General features: G+C 40.1%; 1 protein-coding gene across 2 annotated transcripts in view; it reads right to left on the bottom strand.

The window, feature by feature from the left end:
* The window catches only part of LOC114136816 (partitioning defective 3 homolog), a 384,289-nt gene that overhangs the window by 92,556 nt on the left and 269,767 nt on the right, over positions 1 to 21,966 (bottom strand). For both annotated transcript variants that reach the window (XM_028005119.1, XM_028005118.1), the window contains one exon: positions 7,411 to 7,713. In XM_028005119.1, the coding sequence (XP_027860920.1) occupies positions 7,411 to 7,713 (303 nt within the window). The remainder of the gene's footprint in view (positions 1 to 7,410; positions 7,714 to 21,966) is intronic.

Genomic DNA, 21,966 nt, shown 5'->3' with positions numbered 1-21,966 from the left:
TTGATTGCCTCTCAATTAAAAGAGACTATAAAAATCAAACTGATTGTTGATTGCAGAATTAATTACAGACACGAAATAAGAGAGTAAACAATAAAAAAGTGATTACTCTAGATTGGTTCTGTGATTATCTGACCCGAGGTAGAGATGCTATTGTTATAATTTATGGCTTTAATGCTGTCATACAACTGTCCTTTCAGACAATAGAGCACATAACAGAACCAAAGGAATATACGTCTCCATTGGAGTAGAATGTGAGTTAGATTTTCTCTTGTCCAAAATTTATAAATAAACGCAATAAACAATAAAACGTAAGATAAACGTATCATAAAACAAGCAAAAAGATAAAGAGAAAGGCATAGCAGCTGTGTGAACCAACAAATTTTGCAGTTTTAAAACTGTCCTCCTAAACTGACAGACCATGAAAGAAAACTGGTAACACACCATACCCATGTTGAAACATGGTGGTGGCGGCATTATGTTAAGAGGTTACCTTTTTTTCACCATGGGCAGGGAGCTTGGTCAAAGTTGATAGGACAATTTATTAAGCTAAATATATGCTAATGCTGGATGAAAGCCTGTCAGAGACTGTAAAAGATTTAGCTCAATTTACTTCAGTTTATTTATGTAATACCAACGCAAATTGGTTGTAATGTCCCACTAGGGCATTACAAGGTAAATTACTAGGCTCCTAGTTCTTATAAAATACAGTCAAATTCACTTTATTATGACGATACATAAAAAAAGAAAGGCTGCACTGAACAGTCAGTAGTTATGACCTCCAGACGAACCAGGTTCACTGTGAGCAGCCATCTGCCCCAACCGTCTGGGGATTTGAGACAGGCCAACTTCTGGCTGAAATACAGCGGGTTCTACAATGGATAAAAGTTTATTTTAAGTTAGCAACACATTTGATGTCTGTGGTAATGTCCATCCATTCATTGGTCTACAAATGCTTGCCCTTGCAGGGTCGCCGGGGAGATTGTAGATTAGGTGACACTTCACCAGTCCATTTCAGTGTAGTTTGTGGTTGTAACATGACAACATATCAAAATGTTGAAAGGGTGTGACTACTTCTGCAAGGAATTATAGAGTACTACCTCTCATCTAGGGTATGCAACTGTGCCTCACCAGATTGATGATTCCCAGGACAACATCCTTAAACCTGTAGCCATGAAGGTTGTTAACGGTTCCACTGTACCAATAAACTTTACTTAGAAGTAAATAGCTTTCATCAAATGCTCATCATAATCCAATTCAAGAGAATGCAAAAGGGACGATTGTTACCTAAACTTTGAGGCTAACACGAGGAAGCAAAGGGGAAAAGAAAGCACAGCACTGTTTGTTCCTTTTAGGAGAAGATCTTTAGGGTTTTTATTTCTGCCTCCTCAACAGACGTTTCAAAACTGCTGAGTTGCCTGGGACTTTGGAGACTTTGAAAAGCTGAGATCCATAAGCGTCATATCTTTTCTCTCACCCCGACCCCCTTTCCTTCGCATCTCTCTGACTCTTTCTTGCTCGCGCGCTAAGGTGTGTTGGAAACTCTGCTGGGTAATGGGGGCAGCAGTCAATCAAACTTGAGTTTCAAAAGGTGATGCTTTGTTTCATGCTTGCTTCCCCCAAATCCCATTGAGCCTTGCAACCTGTCACGACGTTGTTCTAAAAGGCAGCACTGACTCCAGTCACCCAAGCCGCACAGTCCCCGGGCAGATGGAGGGGTTGACCTGTCAGATGCCTGTCGAGAAATGAGGTCATTCCATTTTTACAGGTCTGCCTCTTTTTTTTTTTTTTATAAGGTGAAACAAACCAATCTAAAAAGAACATGTGCTCAGATGTACAGGCCTGGCTCGCTTTTATGTAAACTTCATGATAAACAGAGCAGAATCAATGCTTCAGACATTGAGGTGAAACGCAATATTTACCTTTTGGTTTTAAATAAGGTTTTGACAACACCGAGCACAAACAAATCCTCGGTTTTCACCGGTGCTCCTCAGTTTTACTGATTCTGACAGCACTGTCAAAACACCACCAGAGCTGCCAGTTCTAATAACACAGCAATAAATTGTCAAATGAGCTCTTGTTGTAGTGTGATCCCAGAGAGGAACTGTAAAACTCGATATGGCAGAGTGGGCAGTATCGCTGAACGCCCACACCAAGCAGGGGTCCTCGTATCTTCCGGTGGTTTATTGGCTCAGGTCTGACTCACTCTGGCTTTACAGTCACAGTGACCTTCCCATTAGGGCTCCATTACCAAAGGTCTATTAAAGGGGGGTGCATACGGAGGTTATTTATCCAGCTGCAGCCTCTCTCTCTCTGTGAAATTTAGTAGGTAAACAACAGAGCGGCTTACCAAGCATCGCAGAGTCATGGCTGAGTGCTTTTATTAAGACATTAAGTGAATGCACATGTATGTTCAAACACCTGGGGCATAAATGAGTTGAAGATTCCAAACAAAAGTGTTTGGGCACTTGCACAAATGTGAAATTTACCTTATCTAACAAATTACCAACTACCTGATAGAGTCAGACTTGTGACTAAAAATTTGAATCGGCGTGATGCTAATTAGCTTACCATGGCACTTGAACTGTTTTAACCTTGAAAATATACACCAATCAAGCATTAATGGAGGGAATTGCCTTCCGCTTTCATAGATGCTTAAAACTACAGAGACTGAACACACCACCGGGTCTGCAGTATTGGTGAGATGCTCTGACCAGGCTTTCAAGCAAATAAAAATCTGACAACAGTCAAACTCACTTAAATCAAAATGTTCACTGGCTGCCTAACATAACCTCCCCACTGACCGATGCAATTAATGACGAGACAATCCATGTTACTCACTTCACTTCAGTTGCCAGTGGTCACAATATTACGTCTGATCGGTGTGTAAATATTTCAGGTTTGCTTAAATGCATCAGATGTTATTAACAACAATTTAAATGTAATTAATTTCCATGTTATATTTCTAGAAAATCTACAGTCCTACTGAACCTACTAATGAAGATGATTCATCTGTCACATCCAAGTGAATAAACCATACTTAGGTTTTGTATTGAAGCACAACGTGCATAGGGAAAGCAGTTCAGTTTCCATGGCAACTACTTGTTGTGTTTGCTAATAAGTGGCTTAACTTCATGTTTTGCCTGAAATATTCACCGCAGCATCCAGATTTAGGTTTAGCAATGGGCCACCCCTTCATCATTTAGCTGGCGGGATGCTACATGCTAGCATTGCTAGCATACAGTTTCAATATTATACAATGCTGCGAAGTTGGCTCAAAACGTTAGGTGGCCATTCAACATGTGTACACTCCATAACAAAATCAGTTGGTATTTAATGGGAACAAATATTATTGGGAGCAGTTAGCTCTAAAAAGTGCTAAGCTAACAACTTTGTCTCTTAGCGCACCACATTCCATGTGTTCCCTTTAAGCCAGCTTCAGTTTTCACAACAGTTCAACTCCAAATGCAAGTGTTTGTATATTTCATCAGATATAGAAACGAAAAGGTTCATGGAAGTAATAATAATCATATCCTTTCTCAGACATGAGAGGCCACTGCAGTTGTGAGGGCATCTACTCTCAAAACAAATAGCTTGTAATATATTATAATGTAATATGCCAAAGTAGCAAGTTGCGCATGTCATCCTGGCTTCACTCTCTGAAATTTTAGGAAATTAAAAAAGAGTATATCAAAATAGAGTTCTAGCACATATAAGAAAAAAGTAATAATGAATAAGTTGAATTGGTTACCTTAGAGTCTGTTAAAACAGTTTAAATTGGCTCTGTCAACATGGAGTCAAATTGCAATAAGACACCAGTAAATACAGTTAAGTTGGGTTAGTTGGGACATATTATTTCAATGTAATGTTACAGGTCTATTGAGTAAAACATAAACCTCTTTTCCGTATAGCTTCACCTGCACAAATTATGTTATTGTTACAGATTCAAAACAGGAATAAAGAGTATGTAACAAAAATATGAATCAAAACGTTTTAACTCATGTTTGTTGACGTGAGTGTTGGAAAGGTCGGAAATAATTGCAAATTCTGTTTTATGGGGGCTTTAAACTCGACAGTTCCATTAAGATTAATTTAGAAATGCAAATTGCTGTTTATGTTGGTTATGATAGGCAAGTGACAGGAGTTTTAAATCTGAATGTGCTTCTGGCTCCTTTTTGAAAGCAGTAAATGGAAAAACAGAGGGAACCAAGAAGCAGTGGGTATTATTGTATTTCAGACAAATACTGCAGGCAGGCACACAGCTGGGCTGGCATACATAAGATATGCAAAGCGAGAGGGGGTGCAAAACGAAAACCCAAGTGTCGTATACGTTGTGCATATTTGAAATCCAATCGTTACGTTCAGAAAAGTTAATCCCGTTCCTGCAAATAAGCTCCACATACAGCAATCAATACTCAAAGCTCACAGCTGAAACTCAACAGAAGCTTCTGCATATAATTAACATGAAACACTAAGTTTTAATATGAAAATAAACAAATAGCTTATAGATCTGCATATTTAAGGTGCTTTCAAAATAGGTAAAACAAGAAATACAATTTGTTGCTAAAATATTCACCCCCTTTAAATTTTTTTACATTGCAACACAAGGTGTATGTACTGTTGATCCCCAGATCTGCATCCCCAGAACCAGAACCAAACGAGGAGAAGCAGCTTTCAGCATCTATGCACCACAAATTTGGAACAAACTTCCAGAAAACTGTAAAACAGCTGAAACACTGACTTCTTTTAAATCTCAACTAAAAACCCACCTGTTTAGAATTGTATTTGAAACGTAATCACTTACAAATTTATTGATGGAACTTGACTTAATGCTTTGTTTTTGATTCTATGTTGCATTGTGTTTCTGTGTTTGTAATGATGTAAAGCACTTTGAAATGCCTTGCTGCTGAAATGTGCTATACAAATAAAATTTGATTGATTGATTGATTGTTGATGTGTTATTTTAAGTCGGAATAATTAAACATTATTACAGTGATAAGGAGGGATTTTTTTATACTGTTTTTGGATTTTTATGATAGAGGACAGCAATGGGAGGTAAATGACACATGACTTGGAAATTTTTTGGCTAACAGAAGTTGGAAAACGTATATGTTTCATCCTCTTTACTATGGCACCCCCAAATCCAGTACAATACCAGGAATCTCTCTAAAACTGCTGCTCTTTTATGAAGTCGTCAGACGTTAGTGACACATCAGGTGAGAGAATTATAATGTGCGTACCCCATAAGTCTGGTCATTAAGGAAGAACTGCTTAAAGCAAGACATTGTTGAGAATGAAAACCATAAGAAATCCTATTTACAGTTTATTATTAGGCCATGAGAACAATATTGAGCTTTCTTGTCTGTATGAAAATCTTTCAGGGTGGCGTAACACTAACAGAACGATGGACAGAAGACAGCACTAAACAAATATGGAGGAAAACTAGAAAGAAAGCCTTAAGATTAGGGTGGAGGTTCACATTCTAGCAGAATTATAACCCCTAACATACTAGTCTTGCCAAAGATGGGCACGTTTTACCATTTTCGTCTATCCAGGTTTATGTCTATCCATAAACATAAACCTCCAAACTCCTTTTAATTTTAAAATTCCATCATACTCAGACTAAAAACAGAACTAATCACTCTGCCTACTGATGAGTCAGTAGGTAGATGGGCAAGTGTTGCCAAAGATGGGCAAAAATGTCAGACTCAAGTTGAATTAAAATGCTCTTCATGTAATTTTCCAAACCATCAATTTCCTTCCTCTTCACAATTACTTGCTACTTTCTATAGAAAGTAAAAAATCCTTATAAAATACATTAAACTTTGTAGCTGCTGTTGCAGTCACATTATCATCTATATGAAGCTGGAAGATTATACTTTCCTTGTACTTGCAAATCGAAAAAATTTCATAGACGTGGAAAAAAAAGAACAAAGATGTAACATATGAAGCAAGATACTACAAAAGAACGTAAAAAGAGACGTGGAAACGTGTACTTCTCTGATGTTTTGTTTGTAAAGCATAGAAAATGGATCCTTTAATTAAAACTTTTTTTGTGAAAAGGAAAAAGAACTTGAAATACAAGCTCAGACAATAATCGTATTTTCTTTACGTATTCGTAATCAGTTGTTTGAAAGTTGGTAGAGAGAAGATAGCGGATGCGGATCTTTGGCTTTTGGTGAAATAACGAGTAGGTTCCTGTGTGGATTGATCTGGCTTCCAGGAGGAACACAAGGCCTTGTTATTCTATATCTACTGTCCCGTGAGGGTTACAGGATGAAGATCCTTCCTCCTCAAATCCTCTTAAAAACATTCAGCTACTTATCCTGAGGTGCTCTTTCCTGGTCACGAACACACACACAGTAACACACCCCTCCAACCACCGCCCAGCAGGGAAAGGTCACTACACTGCCAAAGACACATGTCAGTCTCAGGAGGTGGGTATTATCCAATCCTCCGAAAGTTGAAAAGACCAGTAGACCAGTGGTCTACTGGTGCTCCCCCGATGAGTATCAATAAATGCACCTTACGTTAACTCAGAGAGAAAAAGGCATCAGGGTTTAGCAAGTTAACCTAATGATTGTTGTAAGGTTGAGGGTAATTCGTTTCCGTCAAGTAAAACTGGAAAAAATAAACTAAGCTACAGGAAAGAATGTTCTGGGAAAACTTTTCTGACATGACCCGGCAACTTCACAACTTACCTATTTGCCTGAAGCAGCCCTACAGCATCAGTTGCAAAAGGTTTTCGCCGACAATACACTCATCTCTCCTGCGCCTTCCAAACAGATTGGATTATTTCCAGCGCAAAGGGAAAACAGAGATCTGAAGCCACTGAGCCGGCAAACTGTGTAACGAGTTCTTAGTGGCTGCCGATTGGCAGCGGGTAGTTTAAAATATTGGGTAATTTTCCTATTGGAACAGGAAAGCAACTTTATGGTGTTGCAACCTTATAAACTGTAGATTTATTATCTTATTGACGTTGCCTCACCTTCGGCTGCACATGCGTTCAAGGTAAAGACGTGGCTGTGCGACGAGACTCCAAGGAGATTACCTGTGATCCCGGCGAAATGAAAAAAAAAGTGAGACGACGCTAGATAATATATTCTGCCACATGAAAAATTACTGGTAGGATTCCGATGTTCTTTTTACTTTGTTTCTGGATTTTACCAGCCTGCTCTGGGGAATGCCCTGTAGATAAAGCATGTGATAAAACGCTGTGTGAAATTCAGAGTTGATCTGTGAACCGTGTCTCGTCTTTGCCAACTAAAAGTGAACAAATGAACTCACACCACTGTCTATGCATAATAGATGAGATGTAAATCGCCCAGACTGATGCAAATCAGTAAGCTATGGAGGAGCAAGGCTGGTCAGTCTCATTCAGAAGACCAGCGGGATCTGAATTGGGTTCCTTACCTGTCGGGAGCCGCTGGTCGGCCGTTGCGGTGCTTGTTGACCTGGGCGTACAGCGCCTCCAGAGGCGGTCCGTTGCGCTGTGGGTTGACGGGGGATCGAGGGCTCTGCGGGCTCTGAGGGAGGTGGTAGTGGTGGCCGTAGGGGTCGGCGCTGCCGCTGTCTTGAGACGAGCCCAGCGACCCGATGCCGGCGTAGGTGTGCTCCTCGTCTGAGCTGAAGGTGCGGCTGACAACGTCTTGGATCTCGGCGTATTCCCGCTCCTTCACCTGCCGCTCCCGAATTTCCCGCATTTTGGCCTGGATTCTGAAACGAACGTCATCAGGATAGGCGTTAGACACACAATGTACAAACAATGCCACGCATATCATGGATGTTTCAATTTACTTCTGATAAAGCATGAAACCTGAAGAAGATCCCCCCCAAAAAAGTGGAAATGTATAGCCTACATTTACATTTGTCTCTTTTACTCTGATACCCAAACCTAAAGTACACCAAAATGAGTCGTTTTGTCTATATGTACAGTCAGTGCTTTAGGATAGTAAATATTTGTTGGTTGGTGCACCTGAGACACTCTACATTTAAATTAAATAGGGAATCTTTAGTATGACTTAAATATTATTGTTAACAGATAGTTTCTATCCAATCTGACTGAGTTTTAGGGACAGACAGACACTAGGAGGTGCTAGAGCACCTACTCTTTTTTCCTCTGAACAAAAAAAGTGCCCTTCTAAAATCTTTTTGTTTAAATTTACTGTTTATAGTGTGTGGCCTAAGGTAGCATTTCTGGATTTAACAATTTATATTTCCACTGCCTCACATTTTTTTGAATATTGCCAGACAAAACAGACACACTCAGCTTCTATGCACCACAAATCTAGAACAAACTTCCAGAAAACTTCAAAACAGCTGAAAAACTGAATTCCTTTCAATCAAGGCTCAAAACCCACCTGCTTAGAGTTGCTTTTGAAGTTGCATAATAAATATAACATTGACCACCATATTGGACGTATATTGACGATTCTGATGATGGCGCTTTTAACAAGCCTGATGTTTGTTACTGATTTCTCAAATGGTGACTGTTTGTTGTTTTTATGGCTTTTTATGTTTGTGTTTTTGTGATGCAAAGGGTTTTACACTACACTGTTGCTGAAATGTGTTATACAAATAAACGTGACTGATTGATTCTGTTCTGCTGAACATTACCACACATCTGCATCAGACTACAAATGGCTCTTGATTTAAAATGTACATGATGGGCTGTAATAAATCTCACACCACTGAGGCAGACGGGGGTTGTATGTGGAGCACAAGGTGCCCCTTTATTAACACTTGAGCACCTGCACCCCAAAGTGTCTGTGCCACAACACTGACTCTTTCGCAATGAAATATGGGGAAAAAAATGTCAGTCTCAAAATGAAAACACTGCAAAAACACAGAACCTTACCAAGTATTTCTGGTCTAGGTTCTGGAGCAAATATCTTAGTACACTTGAAATAAGACAAAAACTAACTTTTCAACAAGATATAGGAGCTTATTTTAAGTCAATAATTCCTTCATTTACGTAAAAAAAGTACTTGTCCTATGCTATGTGATTATTTCACATAACATTAGAAAAATGCCTTGTTATAAGTGAAATAATCTGCCAATGGAATAAATACTATTTTAATCAGTATTAAGGAATTATTGACTTAAAACAAGCTGAAAGGTTACTTGCAATTTACTTTTGTCTTATTTCAAGTGTACTAAATTATTTGCACTAGAAACTAGACCAAAAATACTCAGCGGGATTTTATGTTTTTGCAACGCGCGTTCATTCAAGTAAGCAAAGCGAGGCCTCGTGGTGATCAGTTCCTTAGCATTGCAAATAAGAGAAGGTGGGAAGGAAATCTCATATTCTTCTCTTCATGCCCCCTTCCATGTTGTTCCACCCCTGGGAACCCTGCCACACAACACATCCTTTCACAGACCTTTCCCGTCGCACAGAACGGTTCCATGCGAACGCCCATCTGTCTGCAGCTAACGAGACTCACGCTGCATGTGTGCGAGCAGATCTGGCACCGTGGGAGAAGATGGAGAGGATAGCGGAGGGGAGAGAGAGAGATACAGAGCGAGGAGCGCCGAGGACAACCAAAAGGGGGCGACGGGGTGCGGCTAAACTTCCACTGTGGTGACCCCGGCAACAGCAGCCACCAAACCGTTCACTGGTTCCAGATGTTGGATGCACTACAATGGTGAACGCACTCATGCACACAGAAGCAGCCTCCTACTGCTAAAACTTCCCCCTTACCTCAGGTCACAGCTGACCTCTGACCTCTCCCCCTTGCTGCTCTTCGAAGATGATTGGCAGGTTTGGAGCATAGCACAATTCCCCCTGCAGGACTGGCTCTCTCAGGTCTGTGTGTTTTAATAATGGTAATCACATTTCAAACAATCACCATTTTTCAGTGCCAGATTAACCCAATTCCCACATCCTGTCCATAGGCGGCCGTGTTTTCTCCTAACCACCCCGAATCCTATTTTCTTGGTATTGTCTGGAGAATGAGATTTGGAAGGCTGATGCAACGCTGCGAGATGTGCTGTCATCTTTAGCAATGAGCTGAGCCGTTTTTTCTTTTGAATATTCGAAAGTGTGGTATAGTATAACAAATTAAGAATTTAGATAGTTATTTTTTTTCTCCCCTCCAGGGGGTCTTTTTGTGGGCTCTAGTGTCCCTTAAATGAAAGTAGGCTGACAGGAAAGGGGGAAGGAGAGGGAGGAAGACATGCGGCAAAATGTCGCCGGGTCCGGGAATTGAACCTGCGACGACCTCGTCAAGGACTCAATGCCTCCAAACGTGGGTCGCGCTATCCCCTACACCACCACAGCACACCCCATGAATTTAGATAGTTAAAACTAGGGTGCTTTAATTTAGCTTTTTTTATTTAGGAAAAAAAGGGCAAGAAATGATATAAAAACCCAAAATTTGCACAAGGTTTTCCACCTGCACAATGATGTCAGGTCTGTCGGGAATGATGTTACTGCAGGTTCACGTCATTCCCCTGGGATTTAAAGAGCCTCTGGTGCCTTGTGGACTAATCAGATTCATGAAAAACAGTCTTACTGACCTTAGGGTTGGAGTAATGGCTTTAAGCTAGAGATGAAACTTCCTTTCCAGGCTGGAGTCTGACATGAAAAAAGTAAATCAACAGACTTAGCGAAACTAACAAAACTGTAAGTCCTGTGTCATTGTTTTACTTGGATCCAGTTTCTGTTAAATCATTTAAACATTCAGTATTTTTCCCTGCATGTTTGAAGGGAAATATTTCACTGGTGTAAGGGAGAGTAATAAGAGAATAACTGGGTGACTGAGTGGCATGCCTCATACCTCACTGTTCAGCATAAGAAGTGTTAGTGTTTGAAACGTGAAGGTAAAGCAGGCTGTCAAGGTCAGTTTAGTTTAGCTTATTTCAAACTTATTCATATTCAAACATCATTATGCATATTTACATAACTATTTGTTTGAAAACGAGATGAGCAAAAAGTGTTAACTTAAACTCTGAAGCATGTATGTCTCTTTAAATGTGCTCCCTTTCTGAATGGTTCATGTTACACTGGGTTTAAAGTTGTGGAATACACAGAACATGTTACGTTTGCCATGATATCACCATCTCATTTAGAACATTTGTTTGATATTTTTTTTATATTCAATAATAAATACACCCTCTTTAAAGCTCAGATTGCTCCAAAATTATCAGGTAATTATTAGGCAAATTATTCATTAAAGAATTATTTACTTTTGCTATGTCTCATTTGGTTTTGTTTTTTTATACTTACTAATTCCCTGATCATCTGGCAGTAACAGTTCAATAATCTGTACTGTACTGTCTGTAGTGTCTGTGAGCGCCCCCAGGTGCTCAAACAATTATTAACCGAATTATTGAGAGGGTAGATCAGACTGCCGTTCTGTTGCAACCACGTCAGGCATTTAGCATGCTGAGGTAAAGGATTCTTCATTTAGTGTAGGGTGTCTGAATAGTGTAGTACAAGATTATATAATGTTATAATTGGGTACGTATTGTGACATTTGTGTAGCACTCAAACTGTGTTCAAGTGTAGGTTATATCTCTAAAATGGTATCTTCAAACTGTGGCACAAATAGCAAATATTTCAACATGTCCTAAAAAATATAGGTGACAGCCTGGTTTAAATGGACACGTAATGGGTATAACATTAGAACATAGGGATGTATGCAGCAGTATTTTAAGACTTATATTTAATTATAATTAAAATGACGCAGTTTTAGTGCACAATTTTTTTTGTAGCATTGACAACCGAGTTGTACTTGTAAAATTTTGAAACGCAAACATTGCAATCTTGTTCTACGCTACCAAATACTTACCAAAATGCTTTGAAAAGAAAAGAAAAAAGACGTCGAACAATAAAGTTGTTCTAAAAGCAGAACAAGAGTGCCGAAATGCGTGGGCCACTTTTCCGCTCATTAGCCTCAAACCTCAAACGCCTGCTAACAGCGTTTTACTTCAGCAACCTGTAACAGCTTCGCTGCCAACTCCTCTCCTCCCCCCACTTTCTCCTCAGAGACCACACTTGTTCTCCACCACATATACTCCATTAGCCAATTAATGGCCCAGTATGTTAACACCCAGGAAAGTCTGGCCCACACCAAACACATTATTACCGTACAATCCCAATTACCTGCCTGTCTTCTTTCTCCTCCTCTAACCACAGCCTACATTTAGCCAAGAAAGCAAAGTAGTTTCAAAACTAACCATTTAAGGGAGATAATGGGACAGTAAAGTATCCAACTGCAGGCTTGCTTTGGGTTATTTAGTCAAATGGATGACAAAAAAACAGAGTAAGTTTCTAGTTCAGCTCCAGAGTTTCAAGTGTTTGAACTTTGAACAAGAGGAAAAATTGCATTAAGTGCTACGCTTTCATGACTTTGTATTGGAATGGCATTTCCTCTTGGTAAATAGACAGTCTAGACAGTCTAACGCTAAGGCAACCAGGGCAGTTCAAGTTCAGCCTCTAATTCACCGACTAAACATTTCTTCAAGAAGATTATGTCATGCAGATGACACCATTCTTCTCTTTTTCCAACATGTCCATATCAACTACAAAAATCATTTAGAACGTGACTAGTGTGAAGGATGATGTCAAGCTATTAGAGTGTTGGTGAAATGTCGACACTCACAAAGGAAAGAAATGTTTTTCTCATTTTCATCCGTTTAAGATGCATTTGAGCATGGCCAGACAAAAAACAGCTTCAACAAATTTGAGAAATGAAAATTGCTCAGACAAGTCAGACTTAATGTTTGAAGGAGCTGAAGTTGGGGTCATATTGCTTAACTTTAGATATAACTGGAGGTTAAATTAAGCAAGAAACAGACCCCAAACCGTCACCATGTAGGAAAGACATTAAAAATAAAGTTACTCTACAGCCGTGACCTCAACTGGACTTCAAACTCCTGGACTACGATTAAAAGTGCGTTCATGACAAGAAACCAGCCAACTTATTAAAACCATATTTTCTGAATTTAAGATTAGTCACTTAGACAGTAAAAGTAATTAGGGTAGAGTATTACTGCCAAAAAGCATCAAGAAGGGTTACGGTAAGGGGTTAGGGTTAGGGTAAGGGGTTACGCCTTCATCATAACATGCTCGCGGTATTCCGAAGTGCAGGTAGAGGGCAGAACGAATCTGAATCTCATCAAAGGATGGCAAATGGCTCCGCACGCAGCTGCCTGTGCAGAATCACAAGAAATATATAACTAAATATTAATAGGAGACTATAGTACATCTGACCATGTCTAGATAATAGAAAACCCACTAAAGAAAATTAAAACTTGAGCACTTACATTTTTTGACTTAAAATGTATTGTTTTTTGTTTACCCTTAATAAAAAAATGGTAAAATATCTGATTAAAAGTCACAAAGATGATATTGAAGGGGCAGCATCATGTATTTTCCAGGCACATAGAGCCATTTTATAGCACGATCATGTAACTATGTTAACTGCAGTTGTTAAAAAAATGCTGTATGTATGAAATATGGCTCATAAGAAATTTGACTTTGTGATTTGAAATTGGGCCTCTAGCGCTTTAAGAAACCCCTGCTCTTTCTGAAACTCTGCCTTAGGGAAGTCAGTACAACATCTGTCCTCTATTAACTGTTTAGCAACATTTTACCAGTGTTGCACTGAGAAGTAGCTCCTATAATGAGCTCAGCTGAAGCCCAGTTCCCCCAGGTGTTTGCTAATTGCTGCTGGCTAGTCTGAAGGAGCTGATTGGGGGAGTCATGAGGGAGGGCTTCTCTATGAGGCTGAAACTCGGAAGCTTGGAAACTGCAGCTCTGAGGAAGAGCTGCGTGTAGAAGGTGGAGCTAGGTCCACCCAGGTGATTTTCACAGCTGAATGGTTGCCATGGAAATTAAAAGATTTCTCAAACATTCTCAAAAGAATCGAGGTTATGTTTTTGATGAGGAAATAACAAAAAAAAAAAAAAAAAAAAGGAAATAACGTGGGCTGCTCAGTGGCGCAGTTGGTAGCACTGTTGCCTTGCAGCAAGAAGGTCCTGGGTTCGATTCCCGGCCCGGGGTCTTTCTGCATGGAGTTTGCATGTTCTCCCTGTGCATGCGTGGGTTCTCTCCGGGTACTCCGGCTTCCTCCCACAGTCCAAAAACATGACTGTTAGGTTAATTGGTCTATCTAAATTCTCCCTAGGTGTGAGTGTGTGTGTGCATGGTTGTTTGTCCTGTATGTCTTTGTGTTGCCCTGCGACAGACTGGCAACCTGTCCAGGGTGAACCCCGCCTCCCGCCCGGAACGTAGCTGGAGATGGGCACCAGCAACCCTCCCGACCCCATTAGGGACAAGGGTGAACAGAAAATGGATGGATGGATGGATGGATGAGGAAATAACATTATAATATGATGTAAACCTCAATAAAGTCAAGCTTACATAATACTGCCTCTGTAATGCCTATTAATGCCTGTGTATGAAAGCTTTTTACTGGCGCTGTGCTGCAGAAACAGACCTTAGATCTTTTTAAAGATCTCTCCGCCTTAAATAAATGCCAATTCTAAGCAAACAGAAGCAATGTTTTGGCCAGCGAGCTCCATCGCCATATTTCTGTCAGTGTTTCATCCACATTAAGCGACACAAGAGTGAAAAGGGAAAGCCGTCTTTGTTTCTTATTTATTCTCAAGTCAGCACACTTAGCAGTTTGAAGCCATGCCTCTTCGCCGTGGATTGTTTCGGCAGATGAAACAGAATGTATTTGATCTCGTACTCTTAAATTGAGATTTGTGAAATAGATTTTTATTTGCACTACGCCTTCATCATAACATGCTCGTGGTATTCCGAAGTGCAGGTAGAGGGCAGAACGAATCTGAATCTTATCAAAGGATGGCAAATGGCTCCGCACGCAGCTGCCTGTGCAGAATCACAAACCTCGAGCGGCGCGTCTCGGCGTCGAAACCGGCGTCGAAACCGGGCTTGTAACGCAATCACGGAGATAATTGTTCTGTTTTCTGGTGTTAATAATCATATTAACTTCCTGTAGGTATCAATATAATTACAAATCTCGTCACTCTTCTCAATCAGCCGGTTAGACCTTTCTCTGAACTCGCTCCGCAAATGAGATGCAGGACGCCGTACTCGAAAATAATGAGATAGTTTGACAAAGTGGAACAGTATTACTGGTTGCAAAAAAGAGTGGGAAAAAAAAAAAGAGTTCCCCGAGGCAGATTGGTTTTTCATTCTTTTGGTAATTAGAAAAGCACATTCTCGTCCCTAATCAAGGTTTGTTTTGTTTTGTTGTCCTTTTTCTTAAAAGCAAATTGTGCTGACTTGTTCAGAAAAAGGGGTCAGGTTGTGTTTGCTTGGAGTCAGCTTTAAGTCTATTAAGAAACAAGAGGAAGTCTCTTTCTTGGAATAAAAAAAAAGAAGAAGAACAATGACGAGCTCTGCTGTAGTCCAGGCAGGGGTAACAAAAGGAGTGGCAGAGGACTGCTGGTCGCTGATTAGAAGCCAAGCAGAGCCAAGCAGATAACAGAGAACGGACATCATAATCAGCCGCTTCAGAGAAAGAGAAAATGGTGCTCAGCCCAGGCAGAAAATGGAGACGGAACAATGTCACATTTCTTTCTTTCTTTCTTCTTTTTTTTTTTGTCCAATCACTTTGGACAGAAAAATAAAATTTCAGGACTGGAATGTGCAGAGATAAGAAAGAGACTGATAGAAGCCCGACCAACGCCTGTGTGTCTTTCATCCTTTCTCTTCACCCTGATGTTACTGGATGAATACGTCCGGCTGTCGCTACGGATGCAATCAGGGAACTTGTTGAATCCATTGGCCTCCCAACATGAGCCAGTCAGATAAAAGTGTTATGGGTACTGTCCGCAGACTAAAGAGAAGCAAAATACTGGCTTGCTCTGCTGAGACAAGCTACACCCCAAAGGGTTCACACCAGCCATGTTTAGTCTGCTTGAATTAAACTCCAGTTTGTTTGCATAAAGTCCAACTTTATTAGACATTATTATTTAATGTCTAATAAAACTCTGGTCCATCTAAAAATCCTAGGCCTCGGTTCGATTGAAGTGAACTCTGGTACGGTTTGAATGCAAATGTAAGGTCATTTTATTTATATAGCACATTTTCAGCAACAAGGCAATTCAAACTGTTTTACGTGAATTAGAAGGAAATGCAAACAAAGCAACCAACCAAAAGAAAGACAAGGTAAAAGTACAGAACTACGTAATGGTTCCCCATGTTTAATAAGAATAACAATAAGTAGTCCATAATTTATAAACTGGTAGGGGTTTCTCTGGATCCTTGATCTGATCAAATTAAATGTTTGTTAAGATTAGTGAGGTATAGAACTAAATGTTGGTTCTCTGTATTTGATTATATAAAGTAGATGGTATGTGGTATTTTCTAAGTTTGTTCTAGATTTGTAATCTAACAGGAGTTTCTCTGATATTACAAAGCTTAATGCAGGATGTTGATCTAAGGTAACAAATAGTTTCTCTAGATAAACTAACAGAAGTTTCTCTGGATTCCAGACTTTTTTAATTCCTGTTCTAGGAAGTATCTAAACTAAATGTTCCTGTTCTTGGTTGCTGTATAAGTACTCCACAATTTGTTTTGGTTGTATTTACCCAAAGCGTGCCAGAGACCACTCCAAAAGCAGGAAATGGTCTATAGCGCAAGGCATTCTGGGTAAATACAACCAAAACAAACACACATCTGACAAAAGAGGTCAAAAGACTAGAGAAAATTCTTACAGTTGCTAAATTCTCACGCCACCCAATTTCTGTTTACATTTCGTGAAGAAGGAAGTTGCGCTCTGTGTCGTCTGCTGTGGTTTTCTTGTTGTTTTGTTTTGGTAGTTCTTGGTGCAGCGCCACCACAGGCGAGGGTGTAAACACAGTTTACCACAGTGCCGTGTGAATGCGAACCGCACCACCTGCAAATGTAACAGATGTTGCCATTTTGGCCCCCAGTTGTTGGCAGGTTCTTGCTGTATTTGTGTGGGTTCTCTCTGGGTACTCCGGCTTCCTCCCACAGCATAAACACATTTTCTGTTTGGGTTTGTTTTGGCCGTTTATCTTTTGTGTCTCAGGGTTATGCCTTAGTGACCAGTGACTGATGGATACTGGCACCAACACTCACATTACCCTACAAAGATAGAGGAAAAAAATGGATTGTTGGATAATCAACTTTTACTCTTTATTAGCCTAAATGTTAGACATTACAAGCTATTGTGCTTAATCAACCTATCCCTGTACTACTAACCTAAGCTTTTTAATGAGACATGAAAGTACAGTAGCTTTGTAAAAATGTGCCAAATTTGACTAAATTTCTACAGGCAACCACTCATTGTGGCAGTGATGCAACACAGCTCAGCTCCAGTGGCGATGTCAACTTTTTATGTACTCTCATCTCCATCATTTAGAGCCTAGAAGACACTGAAAGGATATTAATTTGGATCACACCTAACCTAAAATAAATGGATTGTGTCTGTGAGCCTCGCAGGCCAAACCATCAATCACAAGAATCATAAAAGGGTCAAAGTTTTAAATATAAGATCATCACTTCCTTATTATAGCAAACCTTTTATGAAGTAATCTGCTTCACCTCTTCACTGGCTGCTATTTTTAATCACTTAAAGCACTTGTCAGAACTGTCTGCCCGGATTAATGATCACTAATGTCGGCTGAGCAGACACTTTGGGTTCACAGCTGTGGGTAGTGCTCTGACGCAACGTCGTCATAAGCCTAAATTGATTAGCTCAATCATTTCTTAAAGGCACTCAGAAATGTCCGGACTCCATTTCAGGATAAAAAAAAGAACGCTCAATCAGCTCAGATGACTTTTGTGGACGACTACGACTGAGAAATTCATCGCAGTAGAAGAGCGAAACAGCGATATCACCAAAGAATGCAAGCGGTAATGGACGTCTGAGCCGTCACGGTCCCAAACCTTAATGCTTTGGACGTCGGCTGTATGGCACGTTGGTCTATTATTAAAAACTGCAATTTCCCGTAGGATTTCCTTTCCATTAACAGAGGGTCAGTCCTTGCTGAAGAAACATGGGAAGAGCTCAGAGATGCAGAACGGACATAAAACAGGACAAGACAAATCAGCAGTAATGTGTGGCAGAAGTGAAGAATATAACGGGTACAGTGTTTATTCATTACTTCATTACTTTTGAACACTTTGTCACATCATAGAAACAAGCTCCGGTGTACATTATTGGAATTTTTGGGGGTAAACCAACACAAAGTGAAGGATAATTGTGAAATAGAAGAAACACAATTGAATTTGGTATCTCTGAGTTAATATTTGGTATTACTAACTTGGACTATGTTGGGGTGTTTTTATACCAGTTTTGTACATCTAGAAAGTGAAATTGTTGGACATTTTTTTTACAAAATAGTTTAAAGGTCAGATTAGTTGGAGTGTCTGTGAACTTAAACCTCCAAGGCTTGCCTCTTATGCTCTATTGCCGGTCCAGACTTTTATCACACAGATGAGCGTTCATCTGAAGCATTTCATTATCGATCAGGCTGAACATTTGTTGTTGTCCTGCTGAAGGTGAACGTCTGCCACAGTCTAGTAGCTTTTACGCTGCAGGTTCGTAACTTTTAGCCAAAAAGTTTACAAAAATTAGATATTTTTTTTAGGTGTTTTATACATTTTGTCCGCATTTTTATATTCAGATCTGGTCAACAATTGCAAATAGTCTTTTGTCCATTTTCTTTGCCTAAAATTAAATTTTGGGTGTATGATCTACTAGAATGATTGTAACCTCACCATTCCATTGAAAACAACAGCTACAAATAGCTATGCTTATTGGATGTACTAAGGTCTCCTTAGTAAAAGTAAAAGTAAAAGCCACTAGATGTATTTAGTTGTATTTGTTATCAAATTCAACCAAAGGCTCCTTTTATTTAAATTTTAGGAGTATTTATTTAACATTCTTGTCAGGGAAAACATAAATCAAGCAATTTTACTGGCGGCCAATATTTTACCATCATTGATAAAAATCCCATGCTGCAGCAAAGTATTCTTCGTGACGCATTTGGCCCACATGCCTCACTTTGGACATCCCTGCTTGAGCAAATCTCCCAGGATTGCCTTGTGTTTAGCTCCATCAGCTTTGCCCAAATTCTCAGTTCCTGCTGAATAAAATTAGCTCTATATGCAGCCACCACCATGCTTCATAGTGGGGATGGTGTGTTCAGAAAAAAATTAATGTCTGTTTTCTACTAAACGTAGCAGTGAGCTACGAACTTTTTTAATTTCCTCGTCTGGATAGAGAACTTTCTTCCACATCTTCGTCGTGATCCCTAGATCACTTGAAGAAAATTGCAAATAAAAGCTGTTATGATTTTTTTTTTTCCAACAACAGCTTTCTAGTCCTTCAATTCCATTAAATGTGCGCGACTGATGATGTTTTCTCAACAGATTTTATAGTGGATCTCTGCTGCTACCTCGGCGATGCTATGGGCCTCCTGGCTTCTGTTATGATTTATGTTTATTCCATTAGGTCTTTCAGTTTAAGTGGACAGCACTGTCCTGGTAAATTTGTACTGTGAATTTACATTTTAAGAAGGGGAGGACTGCATTTACTAGATAGGTTACTTCTAAAGGAGCGGATGCAATATATGAGCATCGGAGTACAGAGAGGTGAAAATAAATGCGGATTTTAGCTGTAAAAACCATCATTTTCTTTCCACTTCACAATCACGAGCTGCTTTGTGCTGTTCCGTCACATTTAATCCCAATAAGGGTCTGAGGTTAACAGAATGTAAAAAAAAGGTACAATAGGCATGAATACATGTCCATGGCACCGAACATTATCTCATGCCCACTGTGTTTTTGTATTGATTCTTGCTGTTTGGGAGCCGTTCAAAAGGAGATGGGTCTGGATGGGGAAAAAACAGGCCTGCTGGTTTCCAAAGCTCACTGAAAGAAACAGACCAGGCCCACAGCCAGAGAGGTTCACGGTCTGAATGGATCGGACCTTCACTGCAAATCACAGTTCAATACCACCAAGCGACGTGGTGCAGTTATTTGAGTAAAACCTCCAGATGTTCCATTCAGCAGGGAAGACGGGCTTTGTGACAGTTCAGTCTCTCTCTCTCTCTCTCTCCGCGTGTGTGAGTGGGTGTGTGTCTGTGCATTACGTTCTCAACAACCATCCATCCTTTTCTTCCGTCGCTGTAAGAGGGCGCGCTATCAAGCTCCATTGTTTCTATTCAATTAGCCGTCATTACCAACGGCAGTTTGATTACTGAGTTCATTTGGCTGGTGGAGAACAACGGAGGCGGCAAGCTGCCTTTTCATTCGTCCCGCCACCGATGCCGTCTTCCTCACTGGCGAGAGTTACATGTTGGTGAGGAGTGAGGTCACGGCAGCGAGGTCGATACGACGCCCGATTCTTTTGCACATCCCAACGTCCACAGAGCGATCAAAGAAACAGTGTGTTCTTTGAAGACTAACAACCTTTGTTGATGGTTGTTAATTGTTAATCACCAAACAATAAGATCGAATCCACAGGACTGACATGAAGAGCTGTGATTGGCACGGGCCACTAGGATCCATAACTGATTCATGGAAAGACGCATCTTAAATATTGGCAAACTGTCCACGCCTGTCCAGCTTAAGAATGTAGAACTGTGTTTTAAATAACAGCAATTTGAGCTGAACCACTGGAACAGATACATTTTTTTTTTACTTTTGTTATTGAGTCACAGAAAGCGAGGAAAAATAAATTCAAACTGTAGGAAAAAAATAGCAATGTCAGCATTGCAAGTTTGAACCATTTCTGTACAAACCTGAGAATGTTTGAATATTTAGCTTTTCGTGTGAATCTCTAATGTTCAGTTTCATAAGCAGCAGTTTCTGAGAACTGCTCCACATCTGTTTTTCATAGAGTCAACTCCTGGTTCTTGTGAACAGGTATTCCAAACCACATTCCATAATTCCTCCGAGTTTCTTGGTTTGTGCCACAGAAACAGCATTTTTCTCAAGTAAACCCAAAAGATTTCTAATAGACTGCGTCCTAAAGATTGGCATGCCCACTCCAAAATGTCAATCTTATACATCTGGAAACAAGATGGCGTGTTTGGGATTGTCATATTGTCTTCTGCATATGACAATATGACTTCTTCAAGTATTTTCAGATACTGAAACTGATCCATGATCCCTAACAGGGATCAAAACAGGTTGATTGATTTTATCGATCAACAAACGATTAATCGATGTGCAGCCATTTTCTTAAAAACCTGACGTTTCTCTTGAATAAAGAGGGTTGGCCCTCTTTCCAAAGCGTACAGGGTGACACGTTTGGGCGTCATGTTTTATTCAATCATGTTACCATTTTTTTTTAACTTTTCTGTCATCACATTCTCATCGCCTTTGTAGCAAATCAGTCATTTTTTAATGTCATGCAGAAGGAAGGTGATAACTTAAGGAACTTGACCAGACTTTACTATGAGATGCCATCTCGTGGTAGTTTGCGAGATGCAGGTTTTGACCTTGAGGTCAAAACCTTTTTAGCAATTGTGGCGGAAGAGCGCATATAGCGTCAACTGGACAGGGCAATCAGCAATGGACAAATATGCCTAGAGATTTCAGAAAAACTGGCAGATCAAGGGTACACACTCAAAACGACATCATCAGAAGGTCGATGATGGTCACCACAGCTCCTGCGCGCTCATGGCCAACAGGTTCCTGCCCATATTCATGCCCACATAGAGAGGAACACTCTGCCTATGGAGACATGGTCACCTTGGCTACCAGACATTTACCGGCTAGAGTGAGACTTGGCAACGGAGAAGAAGCTTAAATGACCTTATTGACTAAACTCAACACTTTTATAACTCAACTACAAGGGAATTATTAGCTATGAGATAATCTCAGGAATTAAACAGCAATTTTGAGTACTGATGTTTACACTTACAGTATTTGCTTGATTAAACTCTTCAAGTATCTTTTTTTTCTCGGGGGGGTCGGTGGGGGGGCATTAGCTAGTTCAGAATCTGCGCTTA

Source organism: Xiphophorus couchianus, chromosome 21 (assembly GCF_001444195.1).
Source record: "Xiphophorus couchianus chromosome 21, X_couchianus-1.0, whole genome shotgun sequence".
Taxonomy (NCBI): domain Eukaryota; kingdom Metazoa; phylum Chordata; class Actinopteri; order Cyprinodontiformes; family Poeciliidae; genus Xiphophorus; species Xiphophorus couchianus.
Note: the sequence above shows the minus strand (reverse complement) of the source record. Positions and strands in the feature narration are given on the sequence as shown.